The sequence below is a fragment of the Neovison vison genome, chromosome 7 (assembly GCF_020171115.1).
Source record: "Neovison vison isolate M4711 chromosome 7, ASM_NN_V1, whole genome shotgun sequence".
Lineage (NCBI taxonomy): Eukaryota > Metazoa > Chordata > Mammalia > Carnivora > Mustelidae > Neogale > Neogale vison.
In genome coordinates, this window is record NC_058097.1 from 47,838,045 (window position 1) to 47,862,331 (window position 24,287).

Consider the following 24,287-nt stretch of genomic DNA (forward strand, 5'->3'; position numbering starts at 1 on the left):
GTCTTTCCAGTATGAATTCTCTGTTTAGAAGGCGTGCATGCTGGACAAAGGCCTTGCCACACTGGTTATATTTGTGAGGTTATTGTCTAATATGAATTCTCTCGTAGGCATGAATCGGTGAGCACTCTTTAACCAATTTTGCTCACATTCTCTTTTTCTTTTGTTCTTTAAGATTCTATTTATTTATTTAGCAGAGAGATGGAGAGAGAACACAAGTAGAGAGGAGGGTCAGGCAGGGGGAGAGGGAGAAGCATGCTGGCCGCTGAGCAGAGAGCCCGATGCAGAGCTCAACCCCGGGACCCTGGGATCATGACCTGAGCCGAAGGGAGCCCCATAACCACCTGAGCCACCCAGGTGCCCCTGTTCTTACATTTTATACACTGGTAAGCCTTCTATCTAGTATGAATATTATGGTGTTTAGTGAGGACTGAGTGCATGTAAAGGCCTAACAACATTCTTTTTTTTTTTTTAATTTTAAGGATTTAACTTATTTATTTAAGAGAGAATGAGTGAGAGCAAGCATGAGAGAGGAGAAGGTCAGAGAAAGCAGACTTCCCAAAGAGCTGGGAGCCGGATGTGGGACTCGATCCAGAAAGTCCGGGATCATGACCTGAGCCTAAGGCAGTCGCTCAACTGAACCACCCAGGAGCCCCGCCTAACAACATTCTTGATGTTGGTAAGGTTTCTCTCCAGGATGAATTCTCTGATGCTCAGTAACACTTGACCTCCAGTTAAAGGCCTTGCCACATTCATGACATTCGCCAGGTTTCTCTCCAGTATGAATCCTGTGATGTCAAGTAAGTGTTGAGCTGTTTATAAAGGCTTTGCCACACACTTGACATTGGTAAGGTTTCTCTCCAATATGAATTCTGTAATGTTGAGTAAGGCCTGAATTGTTGTTAAAGGCCTTGCCACAGTCTTGATATTGGTAAAATGTCTTTCCATTACAAATTCTCTGATGCTAAGCCTTGAGCACCAGTTAGAGGCCTTGCCACATTTTTGGAATTTATAGGGTTACGCTCTAGTATGAGTTCTGCTATGTTGACTGAGGTGTGAGTTCACCTTAAAGGCCTTGCCACATTCCTGACACTAGTAAGGTTTCTCTCCAGTATGAATTCTGTGATGTTGTATAAGGTCCGAGTTGTACATAAAGGCCTTGCCACATTGACATTGGTAAGGTTTCTCTCCAGTATGAATTCTCTGATGTTTAATAAAGGATGACCTCTGGTTAAAGCTTTTGCCACATTTTTGACATTGATAAGGTTTCTCTCTAGTATGAGTTCTGTGATGTTTATTAAGTGATGACCTCCAGTTAAAGCTCTTGCCACATTTTTGGCACTGGTAGGGTTTCTCTGCATTATGAATGTTGTGATGTTGACAAAGATGTGACATCCACTTGAAGGCCTTGCCACATTCTTGACATTGGTAAGGTTTCTCTGCACTATGAGTTTTCTGATGCCGAGAAAGATTTGCCCTCCTGGTAAAGGCATTGCCACATTCCTGACATTGGTAAGGTTTCTGTCCAGTGTGAATTTTGTGATGCTGAGAAAGATCTGACCTCCTGGTAAAGGCCTTGCCACATTCCTGACATTGGTAAGGTTTCTGTCCAGTATGAATTTTGTGATGCTGAGAAAGATCTGAGCTCCTGGTAAAGGCCTTGCCACATTCCTGACATTGGTAAGGTTTCTCTCCATTATGAGTTCTGTGATGTTGAATAAAGGATGACCTCCAGTTAAAGCTCTTGCCAGATTTTTGACATTGGTAGGGTTTCTCTCCAGTATGAATTCTGTAATGTTCAATAGGAGTTGTGCTGTCCTTAAAGGGCTTGCCACGTTCTTCATATTGGTAACATTTTTCTCCACAATGAATTCTCTTATGCTTAGTAAGACCTGACTTCCAGTTAAAGGCATTGCCACATTCTGGACATTGGTAAGGTTTCTCTGCGTTATGAATGTTGTGATGTTGACAAAGATGTGACATCCACTTGAAGGCCTTGCCACATTCTTGACATTGGTAAGGTTTCTCTGCACTATGAGTTTTCTGATGCCGAGAAAGATTTGTCCTCCTGGTAAAGGCATTGCCACATTCCTGACATTGGTAAGGTTTCTGTCCAGTGTGAATTTTGTGATGCTGAGAAAGATCTGACCTCCTGGTAAAGGCCTTGCCACATTCCTGACATTGGTAAGGTTTCTGTCCAGTATGAATTTTGTGATGCTGAGAAAGATCTGAGCTCCTGGTAAAGGCCTTGCCACATTCCTGACATTGGTAAGGTTTCTGTCCAGTATGAATTCTGTGATGTCGAGTAAGGGTTGAGCTGTGGCTAAACCTCTTGCCACATTGTTGACACTGGTAAGGTTTATCTCCACTATGAATTCTCTGATGTTGAATAAGTTTTGAGCATGATGTAAAGGCTTTGGCACATTCATTACAGTTGTAATTTTTCCCTGCAATATGAATTTGGTGCTGTCTATTAAGACTTGAGTGATTGTTAAAAGTCTTGCCACATTCTTGACATTTGCAGGGTTTCTCTCCAGAATAGATCTGTGAATGTCCATTTAGAGATGAACAGTCCTTAAAGCTTTGACCACCTTCTTCGCATTTGTATACTTTTTCTCCAGTATCCATTTGCTGATGTTGAGATAGTGCTGAGTGGCAGTCAAAGGATTTACCATATTCCTTAAAGATATAAGTTTTCTCTCCCTGTGGGATCATCTCATTGATGTTTAAGCTTGATGACTGACTAAACATGGTCCCTGGTTTATTACATGTGAATGGGCTTTTTCCCTCATGAATTTTCTGATGATCACCAACACTGGAGGACTGGTTACAAGCTTTCCCACATTCATTATCTTTATGAGGACTGTCTCCCAAATGGTGACCATTATGTATACTGAAGTTAGAGCTTGGATGAAAGCCTTCCCCACATTTATCACATTCATAATGGCTCTCTGCAAACCTAGCCCTGACACATCTGTGAACACAGGAGCCCTGGTTCAGTATTTTCTCAGATTCAGTGCATTGAGCAATTCTGTCTCCAGTGAAAAGCCTCTGGTCATACTGTAGGGTCGACTCCTCAGTGAAGTCTCTCTCATATCGATCCCACTGAGCACTTTGTTCTTCATTTCTAAATCTCTGATTTAAAGTCAGACAAATCCTATTTTCCAAATGGCTCAAATCATTACTCTCAGCATGGACTAGGTTACTTTCCAGATCTTCCAAGTGGTCTGTCCACAAATCGCTATGGTTGACTATCTGATTGGAGCCTGTGCTGACAGAAACACACTGCTCTTCACAAACAGTTGACTTAAAAAGGGAGGTTTTCTGCAGCAGTTTATATCCTTCACCATTTAGGGCAGTGACATTCTCATTAAGGGCAATTGCCTTGGTTTGGGTGTATTGTCCAGGATTTCTTTGAGGCACTTGACTCTCCCCATCATTGTCCCAGTCTGTGCATAAGTATAAAATCTCAACAGCACTATCTTTGTATCTGTGTGCTGACCCGTTCTGGAAAGAACCTTCTATGCTACACTCTAGCAGGAAACTCTGGGTCTCATGTGAAGATACAGCTGAAAGATACGAAATAAAAGTAAAACCACTTAAAAGCACTTACTACATTCAGAAGAATATACTGAAAACTTTTAATAGAAAAGCATAAAGGCACTCAGACAATGTCAGAAAGATGGCTGACAAGGAGTCATCAGGACCTCATTTCCCCATGAAAACGTAACATGGTACACAATGTAATGACCATATATCCTAATAGATAATTCTGTGATATGGTCACAGTGTACCAGATATCCCTTTCCTGTATCTCTAACAATCACAAAAAGGACCATAATGAGCTCAAACTTAGCAAAAGAACGGTGGATATGGAAACAGAAAACTGAACTGAATCAAACAAGAATACAGTAAAAAAGAAACATATTGAGCACAGGAAGAGATGTTTGGCAGAAAAGAAAAACAACACTGACAGCCCATGAACTAAAATAAAGAATAACAGAAAATAAGACTGACTATAATGACAAGTGAAGAAGTGAACACAGACAAAGTATAACTGACTATAGGAATAAAATTATAAGAGGCAATAATATTTGAGGGGGTAATCACGAGATTTTGGGTGGGAGCTACAGAGAGAGGGAATAACATGCAAGCATCACACTGAATACACAGTGTGACTTGAGCCTGTATCCCAGGACCCTGAGATCAAGATCTGAGCAGAAATCAAGAGTCAGTATGGGCACCAAGCACTCAATTATTTTTTAACTCTTATCTCTGTGGTAAAGTTCTCACTATTGTTTTCTCACTCCTTGAGTATCCTTATGATTGTGACCTTAAATTCTCCATCAAGCTCCTTACTACTATTTCCATTTTATCTCTGACCGTGGTCTTATCTGCTGATTTTCATTGGGATAAATTCTTTCATCTTGGCATTTCTCTAAGTCTTTACTTGCCTCTGTCCATTAGAAAAGTCAGTGATGTGTCCTGTTGTATCCTTCAGACCAGTGGTCTGCAGGTGTTCTCCTTGCCTGCTATGAGCAATGTTTGGTCCCTGGCCTGAATGTGGCCAGTTTGAACTAGGTGAGCTCTGCTCCAATTGTGAAAGGAGACCTGACGTCAACTCCACCGGGACTGTAGCCCTGCAGAATCCCTGCTCAGGAGACGTGATGTGGGCAGGGGCTGACCTTGCTTAGCCTGAGGCAAGCCTCACTGAGAAGGGCAGTCCCCTCAGATCACAGGGGGTGAGGCCTGGTGCAAGCAAGGCAGACAGCCAGTGTCCTCACTGAGTGGGGCTCAGTCTCTATGCTACAGGACAGGAGAGGGCTCCCATGTTCTGGAAGCCACATGTCACTGAATGTTTCCTCTCAGGAATGTGCTCCTAGACTACTGAATACTTTCCCCACTGTGCACCCCAGGTATTTTTCAGATTACTGTTTGCCAACCTTCTTTCTGGGAGCACCCCAGTGCCCTCCTGGTTCTATCCCATCCAATCCTGCTCACCATTAAACCTCCAGACTTTAAGATGTGCTGGTTCCCAGAACTCAGAAAATTCAGCCTTTCTCCCTCTCCAAGCCAATGGCTTTGGGAAACCTCCGTAGGCATTCCCGAGTGCTCCTCTGTCATGACACTTACTGCACAATGGGGGCTCCCTGCCCTGTACAATGCTATACTCCTTTCCTTCCTAAACCATGTCTCCACACTATCTTCATCTTCCATGTGGCGTCTTCTCTACTATTACTTGAGGAGTTTCTCCTGTCACTCTTCAGCCCAATGTCTGGGGAATTTAGGATGACCTGACTTTTACCTAGTGGTGCTCGTCACAGGACCAATGAGCCTAGGACCCTCTTACGCCACTGCCATTTCTTCTCCTAGGAATTAGGAGGATTAATTGTTTTAATCCTGCTAAAACTCATATGGATTTTATAAAGCGGGTACACAAACCAACACATTAAAAATTAGTTTTGTTTCTACACAACAAAGAATAATTCCCAAAACAGAGACATCATACATTTACAGCAAACCCCGTCCCCCCACAATAAATGCTTCCAATTTAACATACGGGTAGAGGTCAAACCAGAAACAATGAAAAGTGCAATATACTCTGCAGGAATCCTAGTAACCTAACCTATAATTAGGTTTCCTAAATCACATTCCTAAGTAGGAAACCTAACTATATTCTTTCACTGGAATAATTGAAACACAATAAATCTTGAAGTGATCTACACAAAATGCAACCTCTACCAAAATTCCAATGCCATTTTTGCACAAAGATCAAAATCCATCCTAAATTTATGTGGATGTCATGGGCTAACCCATACCCAAAATAATCTGGGAAGTAAAGAGCATATATCCAGATTTATGGCATACAAGGCACAGATATCAAACTAATGTCCTACAGACATGATGTCGAGAGTAGAATAATGGAGGAGTCTGGCTGAGCTTGCTGTGCATGTCACCAATGTTAATGTGAATGACAATGAACTCAAGATCCTGTTATAATTTATAGTCTGATTTGGATGTTTTGGTGGCATCTGAGTTTCTACTTTTCACACATGTGCCACTGATCAACAATGCATGCTCTGCTCAAAATTCCAGAACTGAATCACGATAGTTTCAAAGGTTCCTAAAAAGGGGGCAGAGCATACAGGTTAGTATGGAGTCCTTTGCTTCCCTTTACTCTTCATTCAAGCCAACCCTACTCCTGCATAACAAACTTAACCCAATCACTCTTCTCTGGACCTCCTCTTATTTTTCTTTCTTCAGTTTCCCATACCACCATACACATGGAAACAGCTACCTCCTTCAAAAGAAATGCAGGTGCAAATTGCTTCTGACTGCAATGCTGGGTTTTATACCTTGGACCCCACTGCATCCACGGCCTTTATCAATTTCAAGTTTCCCCTGCATTTTTACTAATACCCATGGTCAGGGTACAGGATCACTTCCTTGAACCTAGGCTTCCCTCTGAAAATGGACTTTGCCTAAAATGAGCAGCTTTAAAACCTGGTTGCACTTTCTGGTCTTCCCCAAAGAATCCACTTCCAAAGAAAAGCCTTCCTGATGCTCCTCAGTGGTGAGAGGAGAGAGACCAAATTCAAGGAAATGGAGTTAAGAAGCTCTCACAGAAATGACTGTTCTTCCATGGACGGCCTGGGCTGCTCTTCCTGGGCTGCCTGAGGACCACAGGATCTTCTTGGTCTTCCAGTTCCCTTCTTTGCTCTGCTGGGCACTGCTTCTCTTTCCCTGTCCCTTCCCTTCTACATTAGGGAACATTTATCTCCACTGTGATACAGATCAGTTTGCTTTCCTAGGACTTTATCCTATTGTGAGTACTTAGGATTAGCTTCTTTGGAAGAGTAGGGTTAGCTTTCTTTACCTGAAACTTCTTAAGACACTAATCTACATTGTATATGCTTTTTGGTATGTATCCACCTTGATTTCCTTTCTATTAATATATACTCTACAATGTCCCATTACATTAGGTGTACAACATGCGGACTCAAAAACTCTATGGGTGCTACTATTCTCACCAATAGTCACTAATATCTGGCAAAAAAAAAAGAAATAATAAAAATTACAAATGTGGGTAATAGAGGATCCAACATAAAAGAATTTGTAATGTTGGTAACAAAGTCCAGAGGGTGTGCAGGTATGGAGACAGGAAGTAGAGTTTTCTATATAACTGACACTGAGTTTTAAAAGGTTTGTTTTAGGGGTGCCTGGGTGGCTTAGTCAGTTGAGCCTCTGCCTTCAGTTTAGTTCAGGATCTAAGGGTCCTGGGATCAAGATCCACCCCAGGTTCTCTGCTCAGCGGGGAGCCTGCTCCCCCCTTTCTCCCTGCCTACCTATATGCCTACTAGTGATCTCTCTCTGTGTCAAATAAATAAATAAAATCTTTTAAAAATAAAAACAAATATAAAAGGTTCATTTACAGCTAAGTTGTTTTAATGAATCTCTAAGGTTACCACAATGAAAATACTCATAGAAGATGCATAACTCATTGACAAAGGTACCAAGATATATCATGGGTATTAATCCTACAATTAATTAGATAAAGTGTATCTTTTGTATTTCATACCAAAACAGAAGTATATACAGAAGTATAAAGAAGTATACAGAAGTATAAAATGTTGAAAATTACTCTGAATTCAAAAAAGTATTTCTCTCATGCAGAGAATAAAAATTCACCCACAAATACATGATGAAATCAATTCTATGTGGATGACAACCCACCTAGACACGGCACGACATTCACTGACCACTCACCAAGGAGACAAAAAGTAGGGGTGACACAGTATATATGTGCGACATATAAACACAAGACAAAACACAAGACAAAAACACACAGAATTTTCCAGCAAAAAGCATAAAGCTCATTCTTTTTTGAGTTATACTCACATGGTCTTGAAATATGCCAAAATATACTGAGCTGAAAATTTTCTTCCTCTAACAACCTGCACAGATAAAACCCAACCCACACCTAGCTAATGTTGTGGAATGAGCCAGACAAGGAAGCACATTCTTAGGAAATTACCAAACCAGAATAAGAGAAAACTCAACCCACAAAATTCTAAATAAAACACTGATGTATGACAGAAAAGGAAAACTTGTATATTACCATAATTTTGGACTGTGTCCACATACCCATGAAAATCAAGCAATTGAGTGGCATGTCTTCATGGACTATAATATCATGAAGAATTCTCATTAATGTCAATCATAAAGAGGTGTAAATGAGAATTTCATGAATACTTAAAAAGCTTGAAAGACATTATGGTATTAATATATCCGTTCTCCTCCACAGAATGTAACCCTATAGTCCATTCCGTTACAACAGAGGAAACAAACAATATCTTCATTTCTGAATAAATAAACATCATAGATGTTGAAAATATGCTGAGACACAATGTATATTATATTAATATCTGGAGTTTAATTCTGATGCATTCTGAGGAAAGTAGAAGAAAAAGCTCATGATTAATTTCCCATGAAGCAACACTGCATTACTGAACACAAGGATTTTTCAAACATGGAGGTTTAGGGTACCTGGGGGCTCAGTCAGTTAAGCATCTTCCTTCAGTTCAGGTCATGATATCAGGATTCTTGGATCCAGCCCCACACTGGGCTCCCTGCTCAGCTTGTCATCTCCCTCTCCTCTTGCCCTTCCCCTCCAGACTCATTCTCTCTCTCTCTCTCTCTCTCTCTCTGTCTCGAACAAATAAAATTTTTAAACAAACTATATGGGAATATTACTAATCGTCTAACTCACTTCTCATAAAGCACATGCCTATGTCATATCAGGACATTTGATGTAAAAATTCAAAGATAAATCTCATATAGAACTAAATAGAAAGTAAAAACACACAGGACAAAGTCACAAGAAGTTCATAGAAGAATCATACAATAATTATTAAAAAATAATATAATAAATGAGAATTTCTTAAAGGCTACAAATTCAAGTTCTAAATGTGCTAGTTCCCCAATATCATTTGTTATGTTGAAATTTCTAGTAAACAAATAGAGACATTACAGTATTTCACCACTGAGGAATGGAACTCATAGAGCAGAAATTTCTATATGGGGAAAAAAAAAAGAAAAAATAGAAAGAAAGAAAAAGAAAAAAGACCATATGAAGGGAAATAAAGCAGTATATTTTCTCATTTTAGGGTGGTGCTTTGTTATCTGATGAAGTGATTGAAACTGAATTTTGTAAGACTAAGATTAAAGCCTCCATACCTTAGAAAGCATAAGCCAGAAAACATTAAAAATCTGTCTCCAGTGTTCTGGGAATTTCCCCCACCAAACCCCAGTGTGCATACAACTACCCTGACCTACTTGTCCCATAAAGAAATCCAGAATGTACAAAGGCCATAGCATGCAGGTCCTCAAAAACAGAATGCCTTCCCCAGGGCCCTCAAAACAATGGAAAGCTCTCAGATTGGGGGTGGCCCTCCCCCTCAAAGGAGAGTCTCCTGGCTCTCCCTATGAACGTGATGAACCAACACTGGAGCTGAAGGAGAATCCCTAGAGAAATCTAAGAACTTGATCATGTTGGAGAGAGATGTTCCTCTGGGAGAGAGAAAAAAAAAGTAACTGGGCATGTCTCCAACCAATCTTCATTCAAGGAGAGCTACTCAAACCACTGCGTAAGGTCTACCTTCCTCCTTCACACTTGAACCTCCCCTCTGTCATCTGCCTCATTCATTCCCACCTACCTGGATGGAAGCCTACATTCTCCATTCTCTTCACATCCCAGAGCCGCTTCCCTTCCTCCAAAAACATGATCAGGTCTGGCTTTGACACAGTGAGACCTGTTTATGAGGAAAAAGGAAAATGACTATGGCTGCCAATTCTAAATTTCCATCAGTCTTGTGTTCAGGAGAGAAGAGACGATATTGTACAATCCTAGAAAGTGGTTTCCAAAAAGCTGTCCCCCAACAGTCTCTTCAGAACACACAGGAGGTAGGGCACCTGGGTGGCTCAGGGGGATAAGCCTCTTCCTTCACCTTAGGTCATTATCTTAGGGTCCTGGGATTGAGCCCCACATCAGGCTTTCTGTTTGGCAGGGAGCCTGCTTCCCCCCGCCCCCAGCCTGACTCTCTCCCTACTTGTCATCTTTCTCTGTCAAATATGTAAACAAAGTCTTAAAAAAAAAAACAACTCACAGGAGGAATTTGCAATGTTCACATCCTGACCTACACTTCCAAGTAGTAGACATGATAATCAGCAGGGGAAACTTCAGTTTAAGATGTGAGCAGCAGGGGCACCTGGGTGGCTCAGTGGTTGGGGCCTCTGCCTTCAGCTCAGGTCATGATCCCAGGGTCCCGGGATCGAGCCTCACGTCAGGCTCTCTGCTCAGCAGAGAGCCTGCCTACTCCTCCTCTCTCTCTCTGCCTGCCACTCTGCCTACTTGTGATCTGTCTGTAAATAAATTAAAAAAAAAAAAAAGGGCGCCTGGGTGGCTCAGTGGGTTGAGCCGCTGCCTTCGGCTCAGGTCATGATCTCAGGGTCCTGGGATCGAGGCCCGCATCGGGCTCTCTGCTCAGCGGGGAGCCTGCTTCCTCCTCTCTCTCTCTGCCTGCTTGTGATCTCTCTCTGTCAAATAAATAAATGAAATCTTTAAAAAAAAAAAAAAAGATGTGAGCAGCACCATTCTATGTCACTAAAGTTTGAGAATTGCCACTCATCTACACAAGCAATGATGTTTCCTTGAGGAAGGAGAAGCTAATGCTGAGAAAAAACATCATGAAGACTTTTCTCTCCATCTACTTATTTCCCCTTCTGCCTGGATCTAAATTCTAATTATTACAAGAGAAACCCCCCAAAATACAGTCTTCACAGGAAGGAATAAAACCCTGAGTGTGGTTTGGGAAATCTGGAAGGAGTCTTCCTCACCCAAGAAGAGGAGGTGTCCATAGCTCTCCAACATCACATCACGGTACAGTTGCCGCTGAGTGTGGGTCAGGCGTCCCCACTCCTCCTCAGAGAATTCTATGGCCACATCCCTGAAGGTCATCTGTCCCTGTAATAAATACCACAGTCACCAAGTGTCCACTGACACAGTTCACAATGTTTCCTAAGATAAAAGTTGGTCAGCAGGGAGCCTGCTTCTCCTCTCTCTCTGCCTAGTTGTGATCTCTGTTGTCAAATAAATAAATAATAATAATAAAAATCTTAAAAAAAAAGAAAGAAAGAAGCACCTATGGGGCAGGGGGCTGCCTGATTGAAAACTTTCACTCCTTTCACTCCCAGAAGTCAATTCTATCAACTACACAGAAGTGACAGCCCTCCTTGTGCAGTATAAAGTGTTGGGATGTGGGAGAGAAGCCAATGGTCAAGCAATTCCAGACATGTTTTGATGTCAAATATTGGGGTTCTGGAGTGAATGATGAAGAAAGGATTGTTGAGATACCCGTGGTACAACAACTGTGGTCCTAACACAAGGGGAGAGAAACATGAGCAGTGAGTTTGCCCAAATTTACAGGTATTGCAGGCATGCCTGATGGCAACTATGTGGCTTGGCTTCTGGCCTGAAGACCACTAAAAGTTCAACCTAAAGATTCCTTATAAGAAGTTCCAGCAAAGCAGATTCTAAAAGATCTATATGATCACTCACAGTTCTTACTGAGGTTATGGTAAATAATTAGGCCAAGTTTGTTAAAACTGGACTTGTTTTTCAAATAAATTAGTCCCAATTTGGCTATCTCTGAAAATGAGGGTTATTTTAGAGAGAAAAATTACTTTTTAATAACACATCTTGATGGATGTTAAATTCTAGATTTGATTGTCTTTAAATGTTTGTTTACCTAAGCTAGGCAACTTGAGGTAAACTTCAGAGAAGTTGCATAATAGCTCGATTAGATGATCTTGCCTAATATTCTGTAGGGATAATAACAGAACCCATTGGGCACATAGCTTAATATTTAAACAAATGGAAAAATGAAATTGATTCCCCAAAAATGTATAACTTAACTTTCACCTTGTGTGTGGCTGGAATAATGAAATTGCCTAAAAGTCAGCATTCCACACTCAATAGCATTAACTATGGACTTGTGGAGATAATGTATGACCCCATTTTATGATTGGATTGGATGATGCTTGGGGGACTCCCCTTATCTCTTGACAAGTTTTCTCCCACTTGCCAATGATCCTCTGTAATCAGGATATCGTTAAGGCTGGACCACTCAAAGGGCTTCTTAATGGTTTCATCTCTTAGTCATATTTATCCTAGAAGCCACCTGAGGTGCAGTTGCAAACAGATGCTTTAGCAAAGCATAGAACAGCCCTCCCCATAAAAAGAGCCTCAAAGCTCACTATGGGACAGTCCCTGACTGGAATGACTTCACATCAGGTCCAGATTTCTCTTAGAAGCCAAAGGCCACGAATGGATGATGGGGGCCGACTTATTAAATACTGGGCTACACTTACAGATATGCCAGAAATAATACTTAAAACTTGTCAAACTTTAAACCTAGTTACCCGTATGCCTGAACCTGACCATTGTGTTTCTTTCTCTACGGAACAAAAACTGTTCAGAGGTTACTGATCTTGCTTACTCTGTTTGGCCAGATTTAAGATGTCCCTGTTAAAAATACAAATGACAGTTGGTTTACTGATGACAATACTTTTCATAAAAAGAATAAGAAAAGCTAAGTATGTCATAGTGCTCACTAGCACTTTGCAATTGCCAAAGCTTTACAAATAAACATTAATACTGACTCCAAATATGCCTTCCTGGTACTACATGCTCATGGAACTATTTGGAAGGAAAGGGGATTGCTGTCAAGCCATAACTCCCCAATCAAATATGGGCCTAAGTTACAAAACCCTCCATATTGCTATACTGACGATGGCATATATCAAATCTGGTATACATATTTGTGGCTCATACCCATTATTGGACAGCTCATTCAAAAGGCAGTTTAATGGTGGGAACAAAGAAATCAGACATATGATACTTGGGCAAATAACACACAACATCTGGGATGGCTATCATTAGAAATGTGTTCCCAATGGGACGCCTGGGTAGCTCAGTTGGTTAAGCGGCTGCCTTCAGCTCAGGTCATGATCCCAGCGTCCTGGAATTGAGTCCCACATCAGGCTCCTTGATGGGCAGGGAGCCTGCCTCTCCCTCTGCCTCTGCCTGCCACTCTGTTTGCTTGTGCTTGCTCTCTCCCTCTCGATAAATACAATCTTTAAAAAAAAAAGAAAAAAAAATCTTGTTCCCAAATAATAGTACTCCAGGCTACTGACTGGTTTGCTACTGAATGGGTAAGGCTACCTGGCATTAGATGGTCAGCTCCAAACGGAACCCACTGGAACTGTGGAACTAACCTGGGCAAAGATGGACACAATCTCTTTTTAAATGGTAAGGTCACTTAACATCCATTTTTGCTCCATCTGTGGGACTAGAGCATGTCATGTGGCATGTAGAAGCCCTTAATACATATACTACAAAGGCACTCTATGATTCACTAAATAGCATCTCTTTACTTAATACCGAAGTCTTACAGAAACGCAAGGCAGTCCTACAAAATAGAATGGCCTTAGATGTCCTGACAGCAGCACAGGGTGGCACATGTGCAATTATCAAAGCAGAATGTTGCGTGTACATCCCAGACTATGACAAAAATGTCACAGGACTAATAAAAAATATGAATACCCAGATTAAGGTTCTACATGATCCTTCTCTCCCTCTCAGTGATTGGTTAAGTTCCTGGTTTAAAGGAGGACTGTGGTCAACAATTAAAAATCTCCTTTTTGGGCTTTTCATTCTTATAGCCTTATTAATCTTAATATGTTGCCTTGTTCATTGTTTCTCTACTTGGTGTCAAGACTCCATTGCTGCAATGACTTCACAATGATCCTTACCACGCACAGAGACACTTCTTCACTGTCAGCCCTGGATTCAGCTGCCTCCATCTTCTGTAACTCCCCTCCACATTCCTCAACTGACCAATGTTGACCCAACTAGGTAGGGACAGTTCTTACACCCCTATTCAGCAGGAAGAAGTTACAGAAGATGAGACTTTCCACTTTCAACTACCTTAAAGACTCGTTCAGGGGGGAATGATGAGGAAGCAGGAGGCTGGCTGAGGACAAAGCAAAAGCTGGCACCTTGTACCCCCTCTCCACCCGCTCCCCTCCTCACACACCCTTGGCTGCACTAAAAGGAAAACAAAAAGTTAACTGGCAGAAATCACAATCCTGCAAGACAGGAGTCTCCCTTGGTCTACAAATGTCCTAGTGATTTATAACAAAGAAGCTATCTTACCAATAGCCCAATTTCCAGAGGCAAATAACTTAGTTCCTCAAGCCTTAATGTCGCCCTCCCCTCCATAAAAACTGAAGGAGGCTGAGGTAGAAGGAAATGTGAATAAAGTTAAATTTCTTCTAAACCTAAATCTCACTAACAAGGATGTTTGATAGGAGGAATGTGACTTTCCCCAGGAAACTCCCAATTGTCTTCATGTTAGTGCCTCATTAGAGGGGAAAATGGCCTTGGTTTGACAATAATCAGGCCTTCAATATCCTGACAGTCTTCTTTACCCAGATAGCCCTTCTGAACACCCTCTTTGTCCTCACTTACCTAACTCCTGTGTATATAATCAGTCACTCCTCAGGATAGCGGGGCAGCAGCTCTTCCTGCCCATGGGTTCTGTCCCCGTGCTTTAATAAACCACCATTTTGCACCAAAGATGTCTCAAGAATTCTTTCTTGGTCATAGGACCTCACCCCACCGAACCTCACCTATGTTCTAGAACTTCATTACCTGGGAACCTGGGAGCCCAATGTGGGGCTGGATCTTAGGTCCCCGGGATCACGACCTGAGCTGAATGCAGAAAGCAGACTCTTAGTCAAGAGAACTGCCCTCGGTCCCCAAGATTGATTTATATTTTAGAGGAGATGGGGAAGGGCAGAAGAGGGAGAAAGAGAATGTCAAGTGGACTCCCCTCAGGGCACAGAGCCAGAAGCAGGGATACCAGTCCAGGACCCTGAGATCCCGACCTGAGCTGCAACCAAGAGTCCAACATTAGTTGACTGAGCCCCCAGGCACCCTCTTCTAGTGCATTTTAAGCAGAATATCTCTTTCACGTGCTAAAGATGGAGACACACACACACCCTTTCTTAGAATGGGAACTTTCCAAGTTTTTCTGGACTCATACCCACCGAGCTTCTGTGCGCATTTCATTCCTCCCCAGCTGCACACAGCTAATCGAGAATCCAGATGAGCCCGACCGAGAAATGCTTTCCGTCCCTGACATCTCAGGACCAGACCTCATCAGCCACAGTAATTTCAGACTCGACACCTTCCCCTCCGGATCCAACACCATCGGAATATTGTCACTCCTCGCGGGACTTTAAGTCAAAGTGACAACAGCTGATGCACTATCGAAGCCAGGTTGGGGACAGGACAAAATGCTCTGGGACATAGAGAAGCATTCTAAAGACCTAACCCTGAGTATCACTTCTGACCAGGTCTTAAAAAGAGGTGAACGCAGAGGAAAGAAGCACCCGAACTGGAGGCTTCCACATCTGCGGCTTCTAAACGAGAGGGCCTGCGGAGAAACAGAAGACACGGCTCCGCGGGGACCCAGGCTCACCTGAGATCCGGCCATTTCTGCCTTCGCCTCCACCTCTAGATTGCGTCCTCACGAGGGATCTGGGGGGAAAATCACAGCTGCATCAGGAGAAAATGCCCTGAAATCAAGCAACAGAACTCCATGTCCTCACACCCCTCGCCCTCGGGCAGGACTTGGAGATGCAAAAAAGGCCCAACTTCCCAGTCCTTTGTGTCAGGAGCAGCTCAGAAACTGTGAGCTCCCGTGAAGATACCCATCCCTGCATTTTCCTCACCTGCTTTGGGGGGGGGGGTGGTCCCCTGCCACTGCCACTCACAACTTCAGCGTCAGCGTCGGAACTGCAGGGTGCATGGACCCAACCCTCCCAGACTCACGGAGCAGAGACTCTGCCACCTCTCCAGGACCAGAGCCGCAAATCCACTCTCAGAAAACCCTCGGGCTCCCCTCTGGCTTCGCTCAGAATCTCCTGGAGCCCTTAATTAACACAACAGTGTTGTTTTCGTTCAAACCAACTGACAGAATCTGAGGGGGAGGCCAGTAGAGAAGATCCTTCCTGAAACTTCACAGGTGACCCTGCTGGGAAGGAACAGGGGAGGTGACCAGGCCAAGCAGAGTAACCAAGACTGGGGCTGGGTGCAGAGTTTGAGCCCTGCCTTCTCCACCATCAGAGTTTTGGGAGACTGACACCTTCTCCCTCTTTCTGCTACACAGAGGGAGACCCCTCACAGACTGAACTTTCCAGTATAAATGCAAATGTCTCTTTCAAAGTAAACAGAGGAGTTCAGTGCTCTTCCTTTTTCTGCCTTTGATTCAAAATAACCGGCCAAAAATAATGCTTAGGCCAAGGAGACATATTTTAGGGTGACAAAATACTCCCCTTCAGTGTTTCTGCTCATAAGGACCTGCCACACAGTTTTCCACACTGCATATTCTTTTGACCCTCCCATCAGCGATATACGAGAATTCTAATTCTCAGCATTCTCAGGAAAATTGGATGTTATCCTTTTTCTTTATTTTAGCCATTTCAGAAAACACTGAGTGGTTTCTCAGTGTAAAGTATGCAGTCTTCTTACAACAGCTGTCTTGGTGACTGAAATGAAAACCACTTGAAAGGCATCAAGTTGAACAAAGAAAAAAGCAACTCGTGCTTCAATGGGACTCCATTTCCAAATAAGTAACCTTTCTCTTCCCCACAGACCTCTTCTCACTTCTCAGCCCTTTGTTTCAGGAACCTGGTGCTACCCTGATAGCATGAAGAACAGGGCTGGTGGCCCAGACAAATTCCTCTGAAAATCAGCCATTGTCCAGCATCTCCCCACAAACCCTTGGCCTCTTTCCCCAGGTGGGCTGCAGGTTTTGCGGCCCCGACCTGCTGACGCCTCCTTGGCTGGCAAAGCAATGAAGCTAATGCTGCCCTTGATCCCAGGCTCTGTCTGCATGTTCTGTTCCAGGTCTGAAGCATGGAGGTCAGTTCACACAACAGAATGAATGTGAGGAGAAGAAGGTTTGTTTTTCCTGTGCTGTTCTCAATTCTTCAGCTGGTCTAAGACTTAAAATGATGTAAGACATTTTCAGTAGAGAAAACAATGAAGTTCTTAATTATGGGAATGAGAAAGACATGAGGCTCAAAGAGAGGTGTGTTATGCCCAATAATGAGTCCATGATTAAAGGAGTGAGACTGATATAAAGCGAAGGTCAAGCAAAGATTTATTTCGCACCAAGCATCAAGATTCGGAGATGCACCTCTTACAAGAGAGGATGAAACCTCTCTCTTTCGCAGACTAGCTTTTAAGGGCAAAGGCTATGCGGTCGGGCATGTCCACACACAGGTGGCCAATGAGATTGACACACACACAAGGAAACTCCACAGTGATGCTAGTGATGAAGTCCCAGAACCTAAGTCAGGTTCGGTGGGGTGAGGTTCGGAGCCGACGGCTAAAGAAAGAATTCTTAAGACATCTCTGGTGCAAAAAGGTGGTTTATTAGAGCACGGGGACAGGACCTGTGGGCAGGCGGAGATGCGGCTGCCCCGAGTTGTGAGGGTAGGCGTGTTATATACCTTGCGGTTGGGGGGAGGTGGTGAAGGGATGGGAGATTTCGACAGAGCTCTCACGTGCTAAGGTGGGCCTACAAGGTGCCGGGGTTGGGGGGGGGAGCCCTTGCCCTTATGGCTTGATCAATGTCGTTTTTAGGTCAGGCATTAACATCAAGATAGTTGGGAGATTCTTAGTGGGGTATTATGACCCTGCTATCATTTACATTCCCTTCTACCTCAGTCTCCTCCAGTTTATAGTGAGGAGGGGGACATTAGGGCTTCAGGAAATGAGAGTTATTTGCCTCTGGAAATTTGTGCTATTGATAAGGTAACCTCCCTGTTTAGATCTCTAGGATACCTGTAGAGCAAGGGAGATTCCTGTTCTGCAGGATTGCGATCCCTGCAAGTTAACTATTTATCGTTTTATGGCAGTCAGGGGTGCCTGAGGAATGCTACACATATGGAGGGGAGTGGGTGAAGATGGGGTGCAAGGCGCCAGCTTTTGCTTTGTCCTCAGCCAGCCTCCTGCTCCCTCATCACTAGGACCTATTGAATTACAATTTACACTAGTAGACATTTGAACCAGCCTATCACCTTGGTCAGAATTCGTTCCCCAAAAGGTGATCAAAGAGCGGGTTCAGACTCCTTGGGAGCTAGGGAAACAGTATGCAACCCCCTTCTGATTTGATGTCTGCACCTGGCCTGACCCACCCTTGTATCTGGGCTTTGTTACCTGGAGCTGGTTTCTGGGACTTGTTTTTAAGTAAATCCCCTGGGGGAAGGGGAGCAGGGACAGGTTAACTTTAATGAAAGCCTCTTGCTAAATAGGTCCTTACAAGGAGATTGAAGCTTCTGTGTCATGGTGACTTAAGAAGGAGGAGGTAGGATTTCAAATTTCCAAAGAGGATATTATATTCAGAGGAGAAAGAAAAAATGAAATATTTATCAAACAATGGTTTGTCCTCCAGGTAGGCAACTCTTTTCTTCTTCTTCTTCTTCTTCTTTTTTTTGCAATTTTATTTTTTTCCAATGTTCCAACATTGTTTATGCATCACACCCAGTGCTCCATGCAATATGTGCCCTCCTTAATACCCCGCACCAGGCTCACCCAACCCCTCCATCCCATCCCCTCCATAACCCTCAGTTTCTTTCTCAAAGTCAACAGTCTCTCACGCTTCATCTCCCCCTCTAATTTCCCCCAACTCACTTCTCCTCTTCTTCTCCATGCTATTGTCCTCCATGCTATTCCTTATGCTCCACAAGTAAGTGAAACCATGAGATATTGACTCTCTCTGCTTGACTTATTTCACTCAGCATAATCTCCTCTAGTCCCATCCATGTTGATACAAAAATTGGGTATTCATCCTTTCTGATGAAGGCATAATATTCCATTGTATATATGGACCAGAGCTTCTTTATCCATTTGGGTGTTGAAGGTCATCTTGGTTCTTTGCACACTTTGGTGACTGTGGCCATTACTGCTATGGACATTGGGGTTCCGACGGCCCTTCATTTCACTACATCTGTATTTTTGGGTTAAATACCCAAATGCAATTGCAGGGTCATAGGGTAGCTCCATTTTTAATTTCTCAAGGAATCTCCACACTGTTTTCCAAAGTGACTGCACCAACTTGCATTCCCACCAACAGTGTAAGAGGGTCCCCTTTTCTCCACATCCTCTCCAAAACTTCTTTCCTGTCTTGTAATTTTGGCCATTATACCTAGTGTAAGGTGGTATCTCAGTGTGGTTTTGATTTGAATCTCCCTAATGGCCAATGATGTTGAACATTCTTTCATGTGTCTGTTATAGGTAGGCAACTGTGATATAAACTATTAATCTCTGGTATCCATGTAGGAAAGAATGTTATGGTTTGATACCCATGGCAAGGAAAGAATTCTCAAGATGTCTATGGTGCAAAAGGTGATTTTGTGAAAGCATGGGGACAGGACCCAGGGGCAGAAAGACCACACTCTGTTATGAGGCGTGGCCCATTATATACTTTCAAGTTGGAGGGGGTTTGGGATAGCACAAGTATCTAAGGAATTTTGGAAGCAAGGTATTCAGGCCCTTGAGGGGGCTATCAGTTCTTGGGAAAAGGTCATTTATTACCAACCAAAAACCCTTAGTCATGGGACCCTTCTGATATTTATCTGTCGGCCATCTGCTTGCAGGATGTTTACCAATAGGTAGCTACAGGGTTTGAGAGAAAAGGGAAGTTTCCAAAGGAAATGTTTTATGTTAAAGTAGACTTACAGGATCCTGGTGGGGGTTGGGGAGTTCAGGTCAAGATTGTCTTTTCCCTAGTAACAGAATACACACTCTCCTCTAGTGCACGTGGATCATTCTCCAGAATAGATCACATCCTCAGTCCTAAATCAGGTCTCAACCAGTATCAAAAGATTGGGATCATTCCCTGCATATTTTCAGACCACAATGCTCTGAAGCTAGAACTCAACCACAAGAGGAAATTTGGAAAGAACCCAAATACATGGAGACTAAACAGTATCCTTCTAAAAAATGAATGGGTCAACCAGGAAATTAAAGAAGAATTACAAAAAATCATGGAAACAAATGATAATGAAAACACGACAGTTCTAAATCTGTGGGACACAACAAAGGCAGTCCTGAGAGGAAAATACATAGCGGTACAAGCCTTTCTCAAGAAACAAGAAAGGTCTCAGGTACACAACCTAACCCTACACCTAAAGGAGCTGGAGAAAGAACAAGAAAGAAACCCTAAACACAGCAGGAGAAGAGAAATCATAAAGATCAGAGCAGAAATCAATGAAATAGAAACCAAAAAAACAATAGAACAAAACGAAACTAGGAGCTGGTTCTTTGAAAGAATTAATAAGATTGATAAACCCCTGGCCAGACTTATCAAAAAGAAAAGAGAAAGGACCCAAATAAATAAAATCATGAATGAAAGAGGAGAAATCACAACTAACACCAAAGAAATACAAACAATTATAAGAACATACTATGAGCAACTCTACACCAACAAATTTGACAATCTGGAAGAAGTGGAGTGGATGCCTTCTATAAACTACCACAACTGAACCAGGAAGAAATAGAAAGCCTGAACAGACCCATAACCAGTAAGGAGATCGAAACAGTCATTAAAAATCTCCAAACAAACAAAAGCCCAGGGCCAGACGGCTTCCCAGGGGAATTCTACCAAACATTTAAAGAACTAATTCCTATTCTCCTGAAACTGTTCCAAAAAATAGAAATGGAAGAAAAACTTCCAAACTCGTTTTATGAGACCAGCATCACCTTGATCCCAAAACCAGACAAGGATCCCATCAAAAAAGAGAGCTATAGACCAATATCCTTGATGAACACAGATGCGAAAATTCTCACCAAAATACTAGCCAATAGGATTCAACAATACATTAAAAGGATTATTCACCACGACCAAGTGGGGTTTATTCCAGGGCTGCAAGGTTGGTTCAACATCTGCAAATCAATCAATGTGATACAACACATCAGTAAAAGAAAGAACAAAAACCATATGATACTCTCAATAGATGCTGAAAAAGCATTTGACAAAATACATCATCCCTTCCTGATCAAAACTCTTCAAAGTGTAGGGATAGAGGGCACATACCTCAATATAATCAAAGCCATTTATGAAAAACCCACCACAAATATCATTCTCAATGGAGAAAAACTGAAAGCTTTTCTGCTAAGGTCAGGAACATGTCAGGGATGTCCATTATCACCACTGCTATTCAACATAGTACTAGAAGTCCTAGCCTCAGCAATCAGACAACAAAAGGAAATTAAAGGCATCCAAATCGGCAAAGAAGAAGTCAAATTATCACTCTTCGCAGATGATATGATACTCTATGTGGAAAACCCAAAAGACTCCACTCCAAAACTGCTAGAACTTGTACAGGAATTCAGTAAAGTGTCAGGATATAAGATCAATGCACAGAAATCAGTTGCATTTCTCTACACCAACAACAAGACAGAAGAAAAAGAAATTAAGGAGTCAACCCCATTTACAATTGCACCCAAAACCATAAGATACCTAGGAATAAACCTAACCAAAGAGGCTAAGAATCTATACTCAGAAAACTATAAAGTACTCGTGAAAGAAATTGAGGAAGACACAAAGGAATGGAAAAATGTTCCATGCTCCTGGATTGGAAGAATAAATATTGTGAAAATGTCTATTCTACCTAAAGCAATCTACACATTTAATGCAATTCCTCTCAAAGTACCATCCATCTTTTTCAAAGAAATGGAACAAACAATCCTAAAATTTATATGGAACCAGAAAAGACCTCGAATAGCCAAAGGAATATTGAAAAAGAAAGCCAAAGTTGGTGGCATCACAATTCCGGACTTCAAGCTCTATTACAAAGCTGTCATCATCAAGACAGCATGGCACTGGCACAAAAACAGACACATAGATCAATGGAACAGAATAGAAAGCCCAGAAATAGACCCTCAACTCTATGGTCAACTAATCTTCGACAAAGCAGGAAAGAATGTCCAGTGGAAAAAAGACAGCCTCTTCAATAAATGGTGTTGGGAAAATTGGACAGCCACATGCAGAAAAATGAAATTGGACCATTTCCTTACACAACACACGAAAATAGACTCAAAATGGATGAAGGACCTCAATGTGAGAAAGGAATCCATCAAAATCCTTGAGGAGAACACAGGCAGCAACCTCTTCGACCTCAGCCGCAGCAACATCTTCCTAGGAACATCGCCAAAGACAAGGGAAGCAAGGGCAAAAATGAACTATTGGGATTTTATCAAGATCAAAAGCTTTTGCACAGTAAAAGAAACAGTTAACAAAACCAAAAGACAACTGACAGAATGGAAGAAGATATTTGCAAACGACATATCAGATAAAGGGCTAGTGTCCAAAATCTATAAAGAACTTAGCAAACTCAACACCCAAAGAACAAATAATCCAATCAAAAAATGGGCAGAGGACATGAACAGACATTTCTGAAAAGAAGACATCCAGCTGGCCAGCAGACACATGAAAAAGTGCTCCATATCACTCGGCATCAGGGAAATACAAATCAAAACCACAATGAGAAGGGCACCTGAGTGGCTCAGTGGGTTAAAGCCTCTGCCTTCGGCTCAGGTCATGATCTCAGGGTCCTGGGATTGAGCCCCACATCGGGCTCTCTGCTCAGCAGGGAGCCTGCTTCCCCCCCTTCTCTGCCTACCTCTCTGCCTACTTGTGATCTCTGTCTGTCAAATAAATAGATAAAATCTTAAAAAAAAAAAAAAACACAATGAGATATGACCTCACACCAGTCAGAATGGCTAAAATCAACAAGTTAGGAAATGACAGATGCTGGTGAGGATGCAGAGAAAGGGGAACCCTCCTACATTGTTGGGAATGCAAGCTGGTGCAACCACTCTGGAAAACAGCATGGAGGTTCCTCAAAATGTTGAAAATAGAACTGCCCTATGACCCAGCAATTGCACTACTGGGTATTTACCCTAAAGATACAAACGTAGTGATCCAAAGGGGCACGTGCACCCGAATGTTTATAGCAGCAATGTCCACAACAGCCAAACTATGGAAAGAACCTAGATGTCCATCAACAGATGAATGGATAAAGAAGAGGTGGTATATATACACAATGGAATACTATGCAGCCATCAAAAGAAATGAAATCTTGCCATTTGCGACAACATGGATGGAACTAGAGCATATCATGCTTAGCGAAATAAGTCAAGCGGAGAAAGACAACTATCATATGATCTCCCTGATATGAGGAAGTGGTGATGCAACATGGGTGGTTAAGTGGGTAGGAGAAGAATAAATGAAACAAGATGGGATTGGGAGGGAGACAAACCGTAAGTGACTCTTAATCTCACAAAACAAACTGAGGGTTGCTGGAGGGAAGGGGGTTGGGAGAAGAGGGGTGGGGAATGGACATTGGGGAGGGTATGTGGTATGGTGAGTGCTGTGAAGTGTGTAAACCTGGCGATTCACAGACCTGTACCCCTGGGGATAAAAATATATGTTTATAAAAAATTAAAAATTAAAAAAACTAAAAAAAGATTGTCTTTTCCCATTAGCAACCTATTAACATCATGGCAGTTAAGTCCTTGGAGGAATGTCACTCTTCCTGTTTGAAGGATTTGTCAATGACTTGTAGGTATAAGGATATTACTAGTATGTTTTCTTCTGCCTTTGTTTCCCACATCATGATCCTCTCTCTTCCTAATAAAGGTCCTCCATCTAATTGATTTTTGCGCGCACACACACACAAACACACATAACGCGGCATCATAGCAGAAGGCAATAATGCCATTTGTATTACAGGACAAACCTTGAAGACAGGTTTCTAACTTTTTTTTTAAGATTTTATTTATTTACTTGACAGACAGAGATCACAAGTAGGCAGAGAGGCAGGTAGAAAGGAAGGGAAGTAGGCTTCCCGCTGGGCAGAGAGCCTGACACGGAGCTCGATCCCAGGACCCTGGGATCATGACCTGAGTCAAAAGCAGCGGCTTTAACCCATTGAGCCACCCAGGCATCCCAAGACAGGTTTCTAACTTAAATTGAAACCCTCCCTTGGCCTCTTGGGCCAACTTAATAGCCTTTAAGTTTCTGCGTGCACCTTTCCATGAATGGAGTAAACTCTTCTCTGTACATCTATATATCACACATTGTCTACAAGAA

At 42.4% G+C, this 24,287-nt stretch overlaps 2 protein-coding genes across 2 annotated transcripts; both read right to left on the reverse strand.

Moving 5' to 3' along the window:
* Positions 1-655: 655 nt before the first annotated feature.
* On the reverse strand, positions 656-6,405 carry LOC122913337 (zinc finger protein 420-like). The gene is given in 4 exon segments (XM_044260092.1): positions 656-869; positions 1,019-1,793; positions 1,878-3,566; positions 6,354-6,405. Coding segments are annotated over 4 exon segments (2,730 nt in total).
* A 3,070-nt stretch (positions 6,406-9,475) lies between these two features.
* Positions 9,476-11,014, reverse strand: LOC122911745 (putative protein ZNF720). The gene is made up of 2 exons (XM_044256740.1): positions 10,894-11,014; positions 9,476-9,809 (listed from the first exon to the last, which is right to left on the reverse strand). The coding sequence occupies exons 1-2, from the start codon at positions 11,012-11,014 to the stop codon at positions 9,700-9,702; spliced, it is 231 nt and encodes a 76-aa protein (XP_044112675.1). The 3' UTR covers positions 9,476-9,699.
* Positions 11,015-24,287: the final 13,273 nt, after the last annotated feature.